Source organism: Diabrotica virgifera, chromosome 5 (assembly GCF_917563875.1).
Source record: "Diabrotica virgifera virgifera chromosome 5, PGI_DIABVI_V3a".
NCBI lineage: Eukaryota > Metazoa > Arthropoda > Insecta > Coleoptera > Chrysomelidae > Diabrotica > Diabrotica virgifera.
In genome coordinates, this window is record NC_065447.1 from 239,217,303 (window position 1) to 239,232,012 (window position 14,710).

The window sequence follows — 14,710 nt, forward strand, 5'->3', positions numbered from 1 at the left end:
ACAAGTACACACACTCTTTTTTACATTAGGATGTAATTAAGGCAGACGACACTGCAATTGCTGCAAAACGCATGAACCTAGATATAGTTGTAAGAAATCTACAGACGGCATTGGATACAATAGAAGAATGGAGTATCCAATGGAAAATAGCAATAAATCCAGATAAGACCCAAGCTGTTATCTTCAAAAAGAGAAGAGATAACCCAGAAGAACAGCTAACATTGCAAGACAGACCCATCGAATGGCAAAACGAAGTTAAATATTTAGGAGTCACAATAGACCAAGGTCTTACATTCACATCACATGTCAACGCAACAGTCCAGAAAACAGCAGCGGCCAGATCGGCAATAAGAGGACTCACAGGAAGAAGAAGCAAATTAGCTATGAAAACAAAATTAAGACTGATAAATAGCATTATACTGCCAATAATTACATACGCATCTCTTGCATGGGGTCACATAAGTCAAAGTAACAAAAATAAGATACAAGCGGCACACAACAACTGCCTCAGAGAAGCTGCAAACGTGCCCAGATACGTCGCCGAACGGTTCTTATTTAAAGACCTAAAACAAATAAGAGTACTGGATATTATGGAGGAAAAAGCCAGAACAAAATTTGCTGAGCTAGAAGACCACCCAAACCGGATCTTGCAAGAGATATTAAGGTATGATGTGTACCATAGATGGAAACATAGGAGACCCAAACAACAAATATTAGTAAATATATGATAAAGGCTAGATAATCGTAGCTCTATCAAAAGAAGACAACTTGCTCACCTTTGGCATCTCATTATATTTATTAATGTTGATTTTTATAATTTTCAGACATCCCTCAAAAAAAATATACAAAAAATTTCAAAACGGCTTCAGCCACTAAACAAATCAATAAAATATTAACAATAGGCGAAAGCCACAAAAAAATATTAGTAACAAAACCCAAAAAACGGGCATGAGGGGCCCACATCCTCGAGCACCGAGTCGCCGAATTGGACATAGCCCAGAGCGGGGACTCGGCGCCCGAGCAAGCAAAACAGATCGAAGATAAGTCACTAGAGATAGCGGGAATAGAGCGCCTCACGCTGGCCTGCATTGATCGGGGTAGGATTTCATATGGGAGTCCGTGTACCCAAGACTCCCATATGATAAGCACTTTGCTGATTGAGAGCCCCTATAGCGCATCAGAGTGCTATCGGGGGGTAAGTGGATGGTCTAGAGCAGCGTTTCCCAACCGGTGGGTCGCGACCCACTAGTGGGTCGCGGACAGGTTTCAGGTGGGTCGCGGCTTGGATCTTACAGTAGCTGAATAACGTAGATATATATCATCATGGGTGAGGTATGGGTCGCTAATATGAAAAAATATCAGAAGGTGGGTCGCCAGACATAAAAGGTTGGGAACCACTGGTCTAGAGCATTGAAGCGGGGTGGAGTGATTCCTGCTTACGGGAGTTAATCCTCCTCGCCCCAATGAATTGTATCACCCGAATGTCATTCTCTAGGGGTGAGCAAGTATCTCAGGCTGGGTTAAATCACTATGCTTGCTTGCTAGGATGTAATTAAGTAAGTATTAACATTTTTTATGATTGGCGATAAAATTTTGTATGCACCACGTCAGTAAAGACTCTTTATCGAACTCGACTGTTATTCGCCTCGCTCGCTAACGTTCGCTCTGCTCATAATATCAGACTCGTTCGATAAAGAGTAACTTTACTGACTTGGTACATAAATAAATATTATTCTTGCATAAAATTGACAACTTCGTGACAGCTTGACAGACAAACGCCCCACTACCATATTGCGCCAAGCTCTAAATTTGTCCAACTTTCAGTCGGAAAGACGAAAGAATACCCATGAACGAACATATAAAACACGCTGTATTTTCCTGCCACTGTGTCACACAAAAAATTGGCCAGCACAAGTACATGTAATAAGTATTGTTATTGCACACCATTATAATGTATTGATAACAAATGAGAAAATTATTTATTATACAAAATAAAAATATTTTGTAGAAATGAACTCCACAAAATTTTATGAGATTAGTAGACACTCCCAGTATTTCTAATAATTCTTCTTTTTTTTTAATGAAAGATTAAGTTGATTTTAGCAGTTAATAGTGTGAGGTAGGAATTTTTGTGATGTATGTTTCCTATTCCGAATGTGTCAAAGTGAATCTCGGTAGAGCGAATTTAGTTTACAAAATGTTTCGACGGTGTGATCATAAATAATAATTTTATATGTGGACCCAAGGACTATACATATATTGTATATGGTTTTATGTAGATATTAAATAAATCGAAGTATTTTAAATACTTAAGTAGTTTTCGTTTTGTTTTGTTTTACTAGAGTCTTTTGTTAGAGTGACGATGACGATGAGTGTCTTAATATAAATAATGTACTCTATCACTTATTCTGATCTATCACATTAAAAATTAAAAATAATACGTTAATTATGTTTAAGAATTTTTTACTTTATAAATTCAACTAGTAAAAAAACAAAAAATATACAGGCCAAACCTTCAAAATGCTCACGTCCAATAATTTCTTGGTGGATCAGAAGGTTGTACCTTTTTACAAAGTAGGTATGTCAAATCAAATCTGAAAATAAAATGGAAGTACAATATGTAGTTAAAAATCAATTAAGTAGTACAAACAAGTTACCACGGCTTTACACTAACGAATTAAAATAATAGACCAGTACTCCTGGTTGGATGATACTCATTAGTACCGCCTTTATTATTGATTTCGTCTATTGCTGTACCAAGTTAGCAATTTAGAACTAATATAAATGTGTTAAAGGAAATTCAATGCACGTAAAACTTTATCTAAAGTTAGTATTTCTTGGGCTGTAGGAGTGAGTGAATACAATGATAGCTATCTGTCAATGTTATAGACGTGTAGATGTAGATCAGCTACAGTTAAGCAAAAATATAAATTTCCATATTTTAAGATGACTATTTTCAGAGTTGTGTCTAATATAAGCAATTTTTCGGAGGTACTGTTTATTAATCGGATAATGCATTTTAATCAAAAATATTAAAATTTTTCTGCATTTTATGAAGTTTGATATTAAAGCTGCGATAATATTTTTAAGTTAGTGGCTATACAGATAGATAGTCGGCATTTTTATGTTAACTTTCCAGAGAATGTCACAAAATTGGAATTCTTTTCCCACGTCATACTCAGACTGACGAGCTGTAAAATTTTTTATAAAAGAAATTTATATTGAGATTTTATGGAAACTTTTATTGGAAGTTATCGAATACATATCGCTTTATAGAGAAAAAAATGACAACTAAAGCATGTCTGAGTAGATACTTATTGTGATCTCCTACATTATGTTTTCTCTTATACAGGGTGAGTTTTTAGTGCGGCGCTGGCGTTGGTCGATAATTCCATGATGGTACAGAATATCATCATTCAACCTGGATCTATCCACTGCTGGATATAGGTCTCCCTCAATATTTTCCAAGCACTTCTGTTTTGTTCTGTTTGCTTCCAATTTTTGTCGATGCGTTTTATGGCATCAGACCATATTTCTGACGGACGACCTCTACTTCGATATGCTTCTTGTCTTGGTCTCCAGTGTATTATTCGCTGTGTCCATCTGTTATCTGACATTCTAGCTATGTGTCCAGCCCAGTTCCACTTTAGTGTAGTAATTCTTTCTATGGCATCTGTCACTCCTGTTCTTCGTCTTATTTCTTTGTTCGTAATTAGATCCCTACGAAAAATGCCTAACTTAAAGCGTTCCTCCATGGCTATTTGGGTAATATAAATTTTATTTCTTACTTTCTTGGTGATTGTTAAAGTTTCTGCACCATATGTAAGTACTGGCAACACACACTGATCAAAAACTTTTCTTTTGAGACACATAGGCAGTTCTGACTTAAGGACATAGCTCAGTAAAAGGGCTAGGCGAGAACGGGATATTTCCCATGTAAAATCCCATAAGATATCGCTATGGTTCATTCTGCTCATTTTTGTCTCATTTTGCGCAAAGCTGCCTCGACCTGACTCGACACTGACTCAACCCTGACTCGACTCACCGTCGAGTCAGCGTCGAGTCAGGTCGAGTCAGCCTGTTGTCAGATCGAGTCAGCGTCGACTCAGGTCGAGTCAGCTTTGCGCAAAATGAGACAAAAATTAACAGAATGGACCTTAGCGATTTCTTATGGGATATTACATGGTAAAATATCCCGTTCTCTCCTAGCCCCTTTAGTTAGCGCAGCTTGCCGAATGTAACCCAAGCGAGTTCTACGCGGCGGCTTAATTCGCACGTTTGATTATCTCTTCCTATGCGTATCTCATGCCCTCCTAAGTACCTACTTATAAGAGGTGGTTTCTTCAATAGGCATGCCATTTAATGAAATATTTTCGCTTAACACAAGATTTGTCATGGTTTGTGTTTGTGTATGGTTGATTTTTAATCCAACTTGTAAGGAGACTAGGTATAGTTTCTCCAGTTGCAATACTGCATCATCGATGCTGTCAGCAAAAAGAACAATATCGTCAGCGAATCTCAAATGACTAAGAATTTCTCCGTTAATTCCTTTTTCACTCAGATTTGCGTTCTTAAACACACGTTCTAATAATGTTGTAAACAATTTTGGCGAAATTGTGTCTCCCTGTCGCACTCCCCGTTTTATTTTAAATGCGTTGGTCTTTTTATCTGCCAGTACAGAATATCCAAAAATAATATTTAGTATGTAGGCAACGATATTATCCAAGCTTGGAAAATATGCCGAATTCTACAGGATGATTAATAACTATGCGGTAAAGCAAATAAGCAATTTTTTAAATTGGACACCCTATATTTTTTCTTTTATTTAGATTCCTCTTATAATCCCTATTTTTACAATACAAATATGGTACAAGTAGCCTTTTACTGTATAAACATATTTAAAGATATTAATATAAAACAGGTATATACAGATATACATATACTAGTCCAGGGCGGATCTGTTTTGAGAAGGACGTTGAGAGGTGACTCTAATTTTTTTGCAGAAATTGCTTGGAATTAACCCATATAATAATAATTGATTTATTCTCCCACTCAAAAACATCCTGAACATTGTTTAAATGTCAAAAAATGAAGGAAAAATTCGATTTCTTTCTTCGTTTTTTGATTATAACTTTAAAAGTATTCAGTTCCGAGAAAAGTTGCACTAAAATAAAAGTTGCGTGATTAAATTTCCCATAAGATAAGATTGGCAAATAAATTTTTAAAATTGTTACCCTTGTTGCAAAATAGCAATAATTGCGAAAAAAAAACATAAAAAAACAAGTATTCGCATTTTACGTTTTTCAACCATTTCTGCTAAACTTAGGACCTTCTTATTTTACCCAGAAAAACCTTGATATGATAAAACAATACTGTAAATTTAGTTAAGATCGGTTTAATAGATTTTGCAAAATAAATTTTGCAATCCAGCTTTCCCAAAAAAAATTCATTTTTTCAAAATGTTGCAGGACTGAAAATAAAGCATATAGCAAGTTAAATTTTTTTTAGGCGTCACGGCGTCAGGAATTTTTTTTAAATAAACATTAATTTTTGGTGCTACGCGCAGGACAGCGGTATTCGATTCACACAAGTTGATTTCCACCAAAATTTCTTATAATCTTTATCTAATACAGGGTGTAACGAAAATACAGGTCATAAATTTAATCACATATTCCGGGACCAAAAATAGTTTGATTGAACCTAACTTACCTTAGTACAAATGTGCATATAAAAAAAGTTACAACCCTTTGAAGTTACAAAATGAAAATCGATTTTTTCCAATATATCGAAAACTATTAAAGATTTTTTATTGAAAGTGAACATATGGCATTTTTATGACAGTAGCATCTTAAGAAAAAATTATAGTGAAATTTGGACACCCTATAAAAATTTTATGGGGGTTTAGTTCCTTTAAACCCCCCCAAACTTTTGTGTACGTTCCAAATAAATTGTTATTGTAGTACCATTACTTAAACACAATGTTTTTAAAACTTTTTTGGCTCTTAGTACTTTTTCGAAAAGTCAGTTTTTATCGAGATATTTTAAATATTTGTCAAATCCACCACATATTTGTATATGGTTAAGTACGATTATGGAGACTTGGTAAAAATATGAAAATTTATGTATGATTTACATTTTTAGGTATATTTTGAACCTTATTAAAAAAGAAGCCATATCTCGATAAAAGTTGCCTTCTTGAAAAAATACAAGGAGGCAAAAAAGTTTTAAAAACATTTTGTTTAACTAATGGTATCGCAGTAATAGTTTAATTGAAGCGTACACAAACATTTGGGGGGTTTAAAGGAACAAAACCCCCATAAAAATTTTATGTAAACATATTAAAAAAGAAGCCGCAACTCGATAAAAAAACTGCCTTATCGAACAAATACTAAGAGCCAAAAAAGTTTTAAAAATATTGAATTTAACTAATGGTACCACAATAATAATTTAATTTGAACGTACAGAAAAGTTTGGGGGGGTTTAAGGGAACAAAACCCCCATAAAATTTTTATGGGGAGCACAAATTTTACTATAATTTTTCTTTAAGATGCTCCTGCCGTAAGAATGCCACATATCTATTTTCAATAAAAAATCTCTAATAGTTTTCGATATATTCGAAAAAATCGATTTTCATTTTGTAACTTCACAGGGCTATAACTTTTTTATGTGCATATCTGTACTAAGGTAAGTTAGGTTCATTCGAACTATTTTTGGTCCCAGAATATGTGATTTAATTTATGACCTGTATTTTTGTTACACCCTGTATATTATTTTCTTACTCTATATTTTGTTGTATGTTCATATTTTAATTCCACAAAAATCAAACTAAATTGATTATTGTTTGTGAAAAATTGTTTAAACAATTGCATATGTTTAAAAATAATACACTTTTATTTTCTAAGTTAAAATATATGAACAAAGAAAATTTTTGTTAAAAAAAGTGTTATTTCAAAGGACAGAATATGATGTTTTTATTTTGCAATAAACAAATTTATTTATTTGTTTCGAAATATACTAAAAATTAAAATTTATCAATTATTATCAAAGGTCATTGGAAATTGGAATGCCCAATCAGAGCGAACGTATCCGCTGTCCTGCGCGTATTAATGTTTATTTAAAAAAATTCCTGACGCCGTGGTAGTTAACCTATTCTAATTTTGCAAATTGCAAATGAAAGGTACAGTATTTTTTTATATGTAAAAAGTTGAACTTGCTGTCTGCTTTATTTTCAATGCTGCAACATTTTGAAAAAACTAAAAAACGAATATTTTTTGCGAAAGCTGGATTGCAAAATTTATTTTGCAAAATCTATTAAACCGATCTTAATGAAATTTACAGTTTTATTTTATCATATCATAAAGTTTTTCTGGGTGAAATATGAAGGTCCTATGTGTAGCATAAATGGTTGAAAAACGTAAAATGCGAATACTGGTTTTTTTATGTTTTTTTCGAAATTATTGCTATTTTGCAACAAGGGTGACAATTTTTAAAATTTTCAGTTAATCCTATATTGTAAGAAATTTTATTGCGCAATTTTTATGTCGGTGTAACTTTCCTCAAAAATGAATACTTTTAAAGTTATAATCAAAAAACTAAGAAAAAAATCGAATTTTTCCTTCATTTTTGACATGTTGAATATTGAAACATTGTTCCGGACCTTTTTGAGTGGGAGGATAATTCAAATATTAGTATATGAGTTATTTTCAAGCAATTTCTGCAAAAAAATATGAGTCACCTCTCAACATCCAAATGTACTAATATTTTTACAGATGCGCCCTGGTCTATACCTGTTTTAGAACTATCTTAGCGCTTCTTATATACAAAAGTATTTCATTAAATGCAGAGAAAATTTTACAGAGCCCGTGCAAATTTCACCTAACTTTTGCATTTCCTTTTTCTTTAGAATCTATCCGAGGCGGAAAAGCGAAAAGTGAGTTTCTCCATAGACGGCTCGATAAAAAACGGGGATCCATCCCATGATGCTTTATTGAAGTCTAACGATAAGCAGCAGACCGTTATAGATATGAAAGACGATGCCTATCCATTTAACACTAGCAATGAGGATATCAGGAAAGCTCATAATGACGCTATATTTAAGAAGATTCCTATCGGCGCTCAAGGTTCCACTGTTCTTGTTGGTGAGGTGGATTTTCTGGAACAACCTGCGATTGCGTTTATCCGGTTGGCAGAGGGAGTTGTTATTCCTTCGTTGATTGAAGTTGACATTCCAGTTAGGTAAGTTTTTGGTTCATTTAGACTTTAGACAGTCTGCGTATAGGGTATGGTATTATCAGCGTCTGAGAGATTATTATTATCTCATTGACCAAAATTGCGTCTATAGTTTCTGTCATCGCTTCTCTAAAAGATGTTCAAAGTAAATATTCAGTAGTCATCATCATCATTGGCTCTACAACCCATGGTGGGTCTTGGCCTGTTCCAGAATCAGCTTTCATTCCTTCCTATCCTTCGCCTTGATTTTCCAATTTCGTACTCTTAATACTAGCAAGTCTCTTCCACCTGGTCCTTAAATCGTGCCCTGGGCCTGCCTCGTCTCCTTACTCCATCCGGTCTCTGGCTATAAATATGTTTCGATGGCTCCACCTCATTCATTCTCTCTAAGTGGCCTAGCCACCGCAGCCTGTTTATTTTGATAGATCTACCAATACTCATCATCATCACACAGCCAAAATAGCCCGCATAAACCTTATGGAAATTAGGTCCCAGTGGATTTCGTTCATACTTTGGGAAAATACTCTTTGAAGCATCCTGATAAAAAGTTCTCGTGGGCACAACTCAATCGTATGAAGGATTTTCAAGATATAGAGGCACAAACTCGGAAAATTATAAGATTTACTGGGCATTCCAATTCCCTGAGTTACTGGTTATCTGTCTACGTGTACAAGTTTGGATCAAGGAAAAGTACTATTAGTCTAGGATTTTTTCCTGGCTATCCAATGGCGACATTTCGAGGCTATCCAATGGTTTATATCAATTTAATGCCAAAAACCCAAGAAAACGTCGCCATTGGATAGTTTGTTATTCTTCTTTATCTCCGTGGTCCTTGTCATTCCTTCAGTTGAAGCTTCATATTGGCTATATAAGTAACTCGTATTTTATGTACAAGTAGTCTGCTAATCACTTTTAATAGCTTTAGAGATAAATGTCTCATCATTAAATTCTATACTTGAGGAATCCATCTTTGGATCATCAAATCATTGATGAAGACCCTAAAGCTAAGAGAATCAAAATTTACACAGATAGCCAACTCTGGTTGTAAAGAATCCTCTCACTAAATCAAAACTGGTGAGAAACTGCAAAGATCTCCTCAATAACCTGGCAAAAGACAATAAAGTGTCTTTAATATGGGTGCCGGATCATGAAGGGGTTCATGGGAACGAACGAGCAGATACGTTAGCGAAACAAGGCTCGAGATAAACTTTTGAAGGCCCAGAACCTTTCAGTGGCATCACTAAAGATGCTACGAAAAACGAAGTTCAAAAATGGCTGATAAAGAATCATCAAAATAAATGGAGAACCACTCAAGGGCAAATCCAGACTAAAAGATAATCAAGAATATCGATAAAAAACTCTCTCAATGAACGAGAGATCAAAACGGTCACTGAAATGGTGACTGGACATTGCCGGTTAAGAAATCGCCTATACAAACTAGGAAAGGTGAATGAACCATGGTGCAGAAAATGCGAAATGGAAGAAGGGACTGCCATACACATAATATGCCATTGCAGTGTGCTAGGTGATGTGAGGCAGGATTTCACTGGTCAAATGAGGCTTGAACCAGAAGAGATCCTAAAACTACCAATAAGAAATTGGCCTTCGTTGAGGCTACAGGACTTATTAGAGTTTAAGGAGAAGAACAGGGTTTGGTACAAAGGTCTTATGACCAAGTGCCAGAGACTTACGAGTCTCGCCTGAGTTAAGAAGAAGAAGAAGAGAAGTTCATTAAACTCTAAATTCAAGTTTTCTTTAAGAGAGGTAATGATATGGTTGTCTATATTAGTTTGTAGATTGCAGTAGGTTGTTTTAGATTTATATTTATATTTTCAGATTCGTATTTCTCCTACTGGGTCCCAAACTGCCAAACATCGATTACCACGAAGTCGGTCGATCGATATCGACCTTAATGGCCAATCAGCAGTTCCACAATATAGCTTACAAAGCGGAAAATAGAAAAGAATTATTATCAGCAATAAACGAATTCCTAGACGACAGTATTGTGTTGCCTCCCGGCGATTGGGAGCGACAGGCTTTGCTGCCTATCGAAGAGATCAAGGCCAAAAGCGAAGCGATCAAGAGACGGAAGGAAAACGCGTTGAGGAAGGCTCAAGAAGCTCAAGGGATTATCGTGAAGCCTTTGTTGTCTCAAGGTAAGTTGTATGTAGGTTTCTATGAAATATGTTTCATTTATATAATTTTTTGCAATCTGTTCCACAATAAAATCTACTTCTTCTTCTTTTTCCTTCTTGTATGTAGGCTTTAAAGCCTGTTTCCTGTTTCTTCTTCAATATTAGCCTCCTAAATTATTTAAGTTATTGCACCATCTTTTTCTTGGTCTGCCAATACTTCTTCGTCCATTTGGTGACTTATCTCGTGCTATTCGTACTATCATATTCTCTGCCATTCTACTAATGTGTTCGTTCCACTCCTATTTCCGTTTTGTCACCCATCCATTTATGTCTTCTACATTGCATGATCTTCTTATGTTTTCGCTTCTCTCCCTATCCAACAGACTTTTCCCTGATACTCGTCGGAGTATTTTCATCTCTGTTGTTTCTAGTAGTCGTCTCGTTTTAGACATGTCAGGTCTTGTCTCCGCCGTGTATGTCAATATAGGTCTAATTGGTGCTTTATAGATTCTTGCTTTTGTCTTAGGTGTTTCTTCTTCCAGATTGTGTCATTAAGAGATCCCGCCGCTTTACTTTCTTTTAAGCTTTGTTGTCGTACTTCCTCTTCAACATCTCCGTAACTCAGTGGTGGGCAAATACTTTTAATCGCGGACCAAAATGACATTTTCAGAATGTCTCCCGAGCCGGAAGACTATACCATGAACGTACGCTGTTCACCCGCCAATCTTTTTGGTGGAGACTTTTCCACGCATTCCCGAAGAAATTTTTTGGACATAAATGATATAAGTATCATTTTAAAGCATTTACACAAAGAAATTTGATGAAGAAGAATTTTTCAACGGGCCGGATAAAGTAAGCAAAAGGGCCGGATCCGGCTTTTGCCCACCCTTTTGCCCACCCCTGCCGTAACTGGTTATATCTATTCCCAGATATCTAAACCTTGCTTCCTGCTTTATTATTTTCCCATCAATTTCGGTTTTACATCGTAGTGGGTATTTAGATGTTGTCCTACATTGGGTTTTTTCTGCTGATATTATCATATTGTATTTCTTGGCTGTTGTATTGAAGATGTGTGTTAATCTTTGGAGATCGTCTTCTGTCTCGGCGATTAATGCGACGTCGTCTGCATAACATAATATTTGGATTTCTTTGTTCCCCATTCTGTAACCATGACCTTTACGTACCTACTGCTTCTATTATTTCGTCCATTGTTATAATAAAGAGCAGTGGGCTTAACGAGTCACCTTGTCTGACTCCGCTTTGTAGTAGAAAGTAGATGTTTTCGATGGTTTGTATAATATTGATTGGTATGTTTCTTATATACAGTAATAGCCAGGGAGGTAGTGTCATATTTGACCGGAGCATTTTAGCATGGCTCGTTTCTTATTATTTAGGTAGGTGTTCCAAAGCTTATTAACAAATGATGTGTCAGCTGGCCCAAAACCGGGGATTTTAGGCAAGAAAAGCTAAAATATGAAAGTTGATGGACCAACGCTACAGCTTAAATGTCAAATATTTATATACGTTACTCAGAACATTTAATGGACTTGCTTACTTGGCACCTACCTTTCACTCAGAAGATCGGGGTTCAAATCCTGGCGCGGAAAATTCTTTTTGTTTTTTAAATTGACATTTTATATTGAAAAATATTTATTTTTATAATACCACGTTTTTATTATTTATACGAGACAATATAAAAAAAATCTGTATGTCTTTTATAGAATTATGCATAGAACTTATGAAATAGCATATACATTTGATCATAAATATTATGATTGACCTTAATAAACAAAATTGTTGTACATGAACCCTTGAAGCTTCCTGAGTTAGTACGACCAATCTAAGTGAAAAAGGGGGTTGGCCTCCCCACCCCACTCCCGACATTTTTTTATCTTTTTAGACAAACTGTTTTTTGCATAATTTTATGTGATGTAAAACCAAAAGATACATACCACCCTAATTTTTCACTTTTCTATCACCAACCCCCATTTTTTTAATAGCAATCTAATTATTTCCCTGTTCTCTATAACATATAAAAATTAATTTTTGTCTGTATGTCCCTTATAGAATCGTAAACTATGCATTTAATCATAATATGATGACCTCAAGCAAAGTTTTTGTACTTACATGAACCCAGGAAGGAGTTAATACTTAATAATATATACTTAATAATTAATAGAGTTAAAAGAGTTAATACTTTTTTATTATTAACTAGCTGACCCGGCAAACTTCGTACCGCCTTAAAACTAAATAATGTTTGAATGTTTAATACCTAAAATTACCAGAAATCCAAAAAATACTAAAAAATATTGCGTACCCATACTTTTTTCTACCAAATGCATAGTTTACGATTCTATAAGGGACATAGGTACAGACAAACATTCATTTTTATATATTATAGAGAATAGGGAAATATTTAGATTGCTATTAAAACATGGGGGTTGGTCATAAAAAAGTGAAAATTTAGGGTTGTATCTTTCGGTTCTACAACATATAAAATTAAGAAAAAACAGTTTGTCCAAAAAAATAACAAATAATATCTCCCTTTTCACTTAGATTGTTGGTCTTACCAACTCAGGAACCTTCAGGGGTTCATGTACAACAAATTTGCTTATTAAGATCAATCATAATATTATGACCAAAAATGCATAGTTTGCGATTCTATAAAAGACATACAGATTTTTTTATATTGTCTCGTATAAATAATAAAAACGTGGTATTATAAAAATAAATATTTTTCAAAATAAAATGTCAATTTAAAAAACAAAAAGAATTTTCCGCGCCAGGATTTCAACCCCGATCTCCTGAGTGAAACGTAGGAGCCAAGTAAGCAAGTCCATTGAATGTTCTGAGTAACGTATATAAATATTTGACATTTAAGCTGTAGCGTTGGTCCATCAACTTTCATATTTTAGCTTTTCTTGCCTAAAATCCCCGGTTTTGGGCCAGCTGACACATCATTTGTTAATAAGCTTTGGAACACCTACCTAAATAATAAGAAACCAGCCATGCTAAAATGCTCCGGTCAAATTTGACACTACCTCCCTGGCTATAAATGTAAGACGTCTTCGACTTGTATGCGATCGAAAGCCTTTGTCAGGTCTATAAAACATAGATAAGTTGGTTTATTGTACTCAATGGCCTCTTCTGTGATTTGTCTCAGTACAAATACAGCGTCTACGCAGGATCTTCAGGATATGAATCCTTGTTGTTCATCTGATAAAGTTGTTGTTGTTGTAAAACAATAAAAACAATAAGTAATATTGTTATTATTTACAATGTCAAAGAGATGTAAGATCCAATGACCAAAGCTTCAGAACACATGTCGCCTTGTTTACTGGTGAGATGCACGCATACACAGTAGCTTCCACGACTGTAGGCACTGTCAGGATCGGTTAGGTAGGTCCAAGGGATCGCTTCAACCTCTTACATAGGGTGTTAAGATGCACACGCAACCTATTTTGATAGGTATTGTTCAGAATTTTTTTTGCCTCTTTGGAATTTATTAGTACATACCTGCAGTTTTATGTGTAAGGCCAAGGCGTCATTCTGGATACACCAAAGCGCATTTGCGATTGTTCTTAGAGTTTTTGATATTTTTTATAACATTAGTGTCTTGACCCACGATTAGTTTACCGTGAGTATACGGTGCTATAAAATATTACTTTAGCAAATTAAAGTAATATACGACGACACTTTTCGATAGAACTCTTTATTGATTACTATACGTGTTTACACATCTAATTTTCGCTGGCTACTGAATACTACTAAAAATACAAAACGACTCCCCGTCAGCAATCCCTGATGGTGGGGAACACAAAAATGTCTTATCCGTCCTACACAATTTCACCTTGGGAAAAACGTAATCACAAAATCGTCATCACTGTCCTTCTCAGAAGCTGACCATAACCGCTTGAGTCGCCTAACTGTTAATTTCCAGATACCTACTTTCTAAAGAGAAGAATTATGATACATTCCCGCAGTAGCACTCCATCCCGCGTTTTGTGCGGACGTTTTCAATTTTTATTTCTGTTTTAAGCGGCTAAGTTTTTTGCTATTTGTTCTGTTAGTGCCCTTCGGAATATGTTCCAATTTGTTTGGTTATTGGTTATGAGTGAAGGCTTGTTTCTGAACATGGCTTTGAAGACTATGAGACTAAGCCAATTAAAATGGGAGAATGGTATGACGAAAGGTCCTAACATGATTCTATTGTTAAGTAGTTAAGAAAGATACCTTTAATTACACATAAATCTAAGTCGATGGTCTCCAATACACGCTGTGCGTAGCCTACGGCGTTTTGGAGGCAACCGGCTAAGTTAATGGTTACTTCAATACACCCCGTAATT

General features: G+C 35.1%; 1 protein-coding gene across 4 annotated transcripts in view; it reads left to right on the plus strand.

Annotated features, from left to right (window-relative positions):
* Positions 1–14,710, plus strand: part of LOC114343583 (anion exchange protein 2) — a 732,215-nt gene that overhangs the window by 548,733 nt on the left and 168,772 nt on the right. For all 4 annotated transcript variants that reach the window (XM_050650923.1, XM_050650925.1, XM_050650926.1 and 1 more), the window contains 2 exons: positions 7,904–8,235; positions 10,066–10,385. In XM_050650923.1, coding sequence (XP_050506880.1) covers positions 7,904–8,235; positions 10,066–10,385 — 652 coding nt within the window. The remainder of the gene's footprint in view (positions 1–7,903; positions 8,236–10,065; positions 10,386–14,710) is intronic.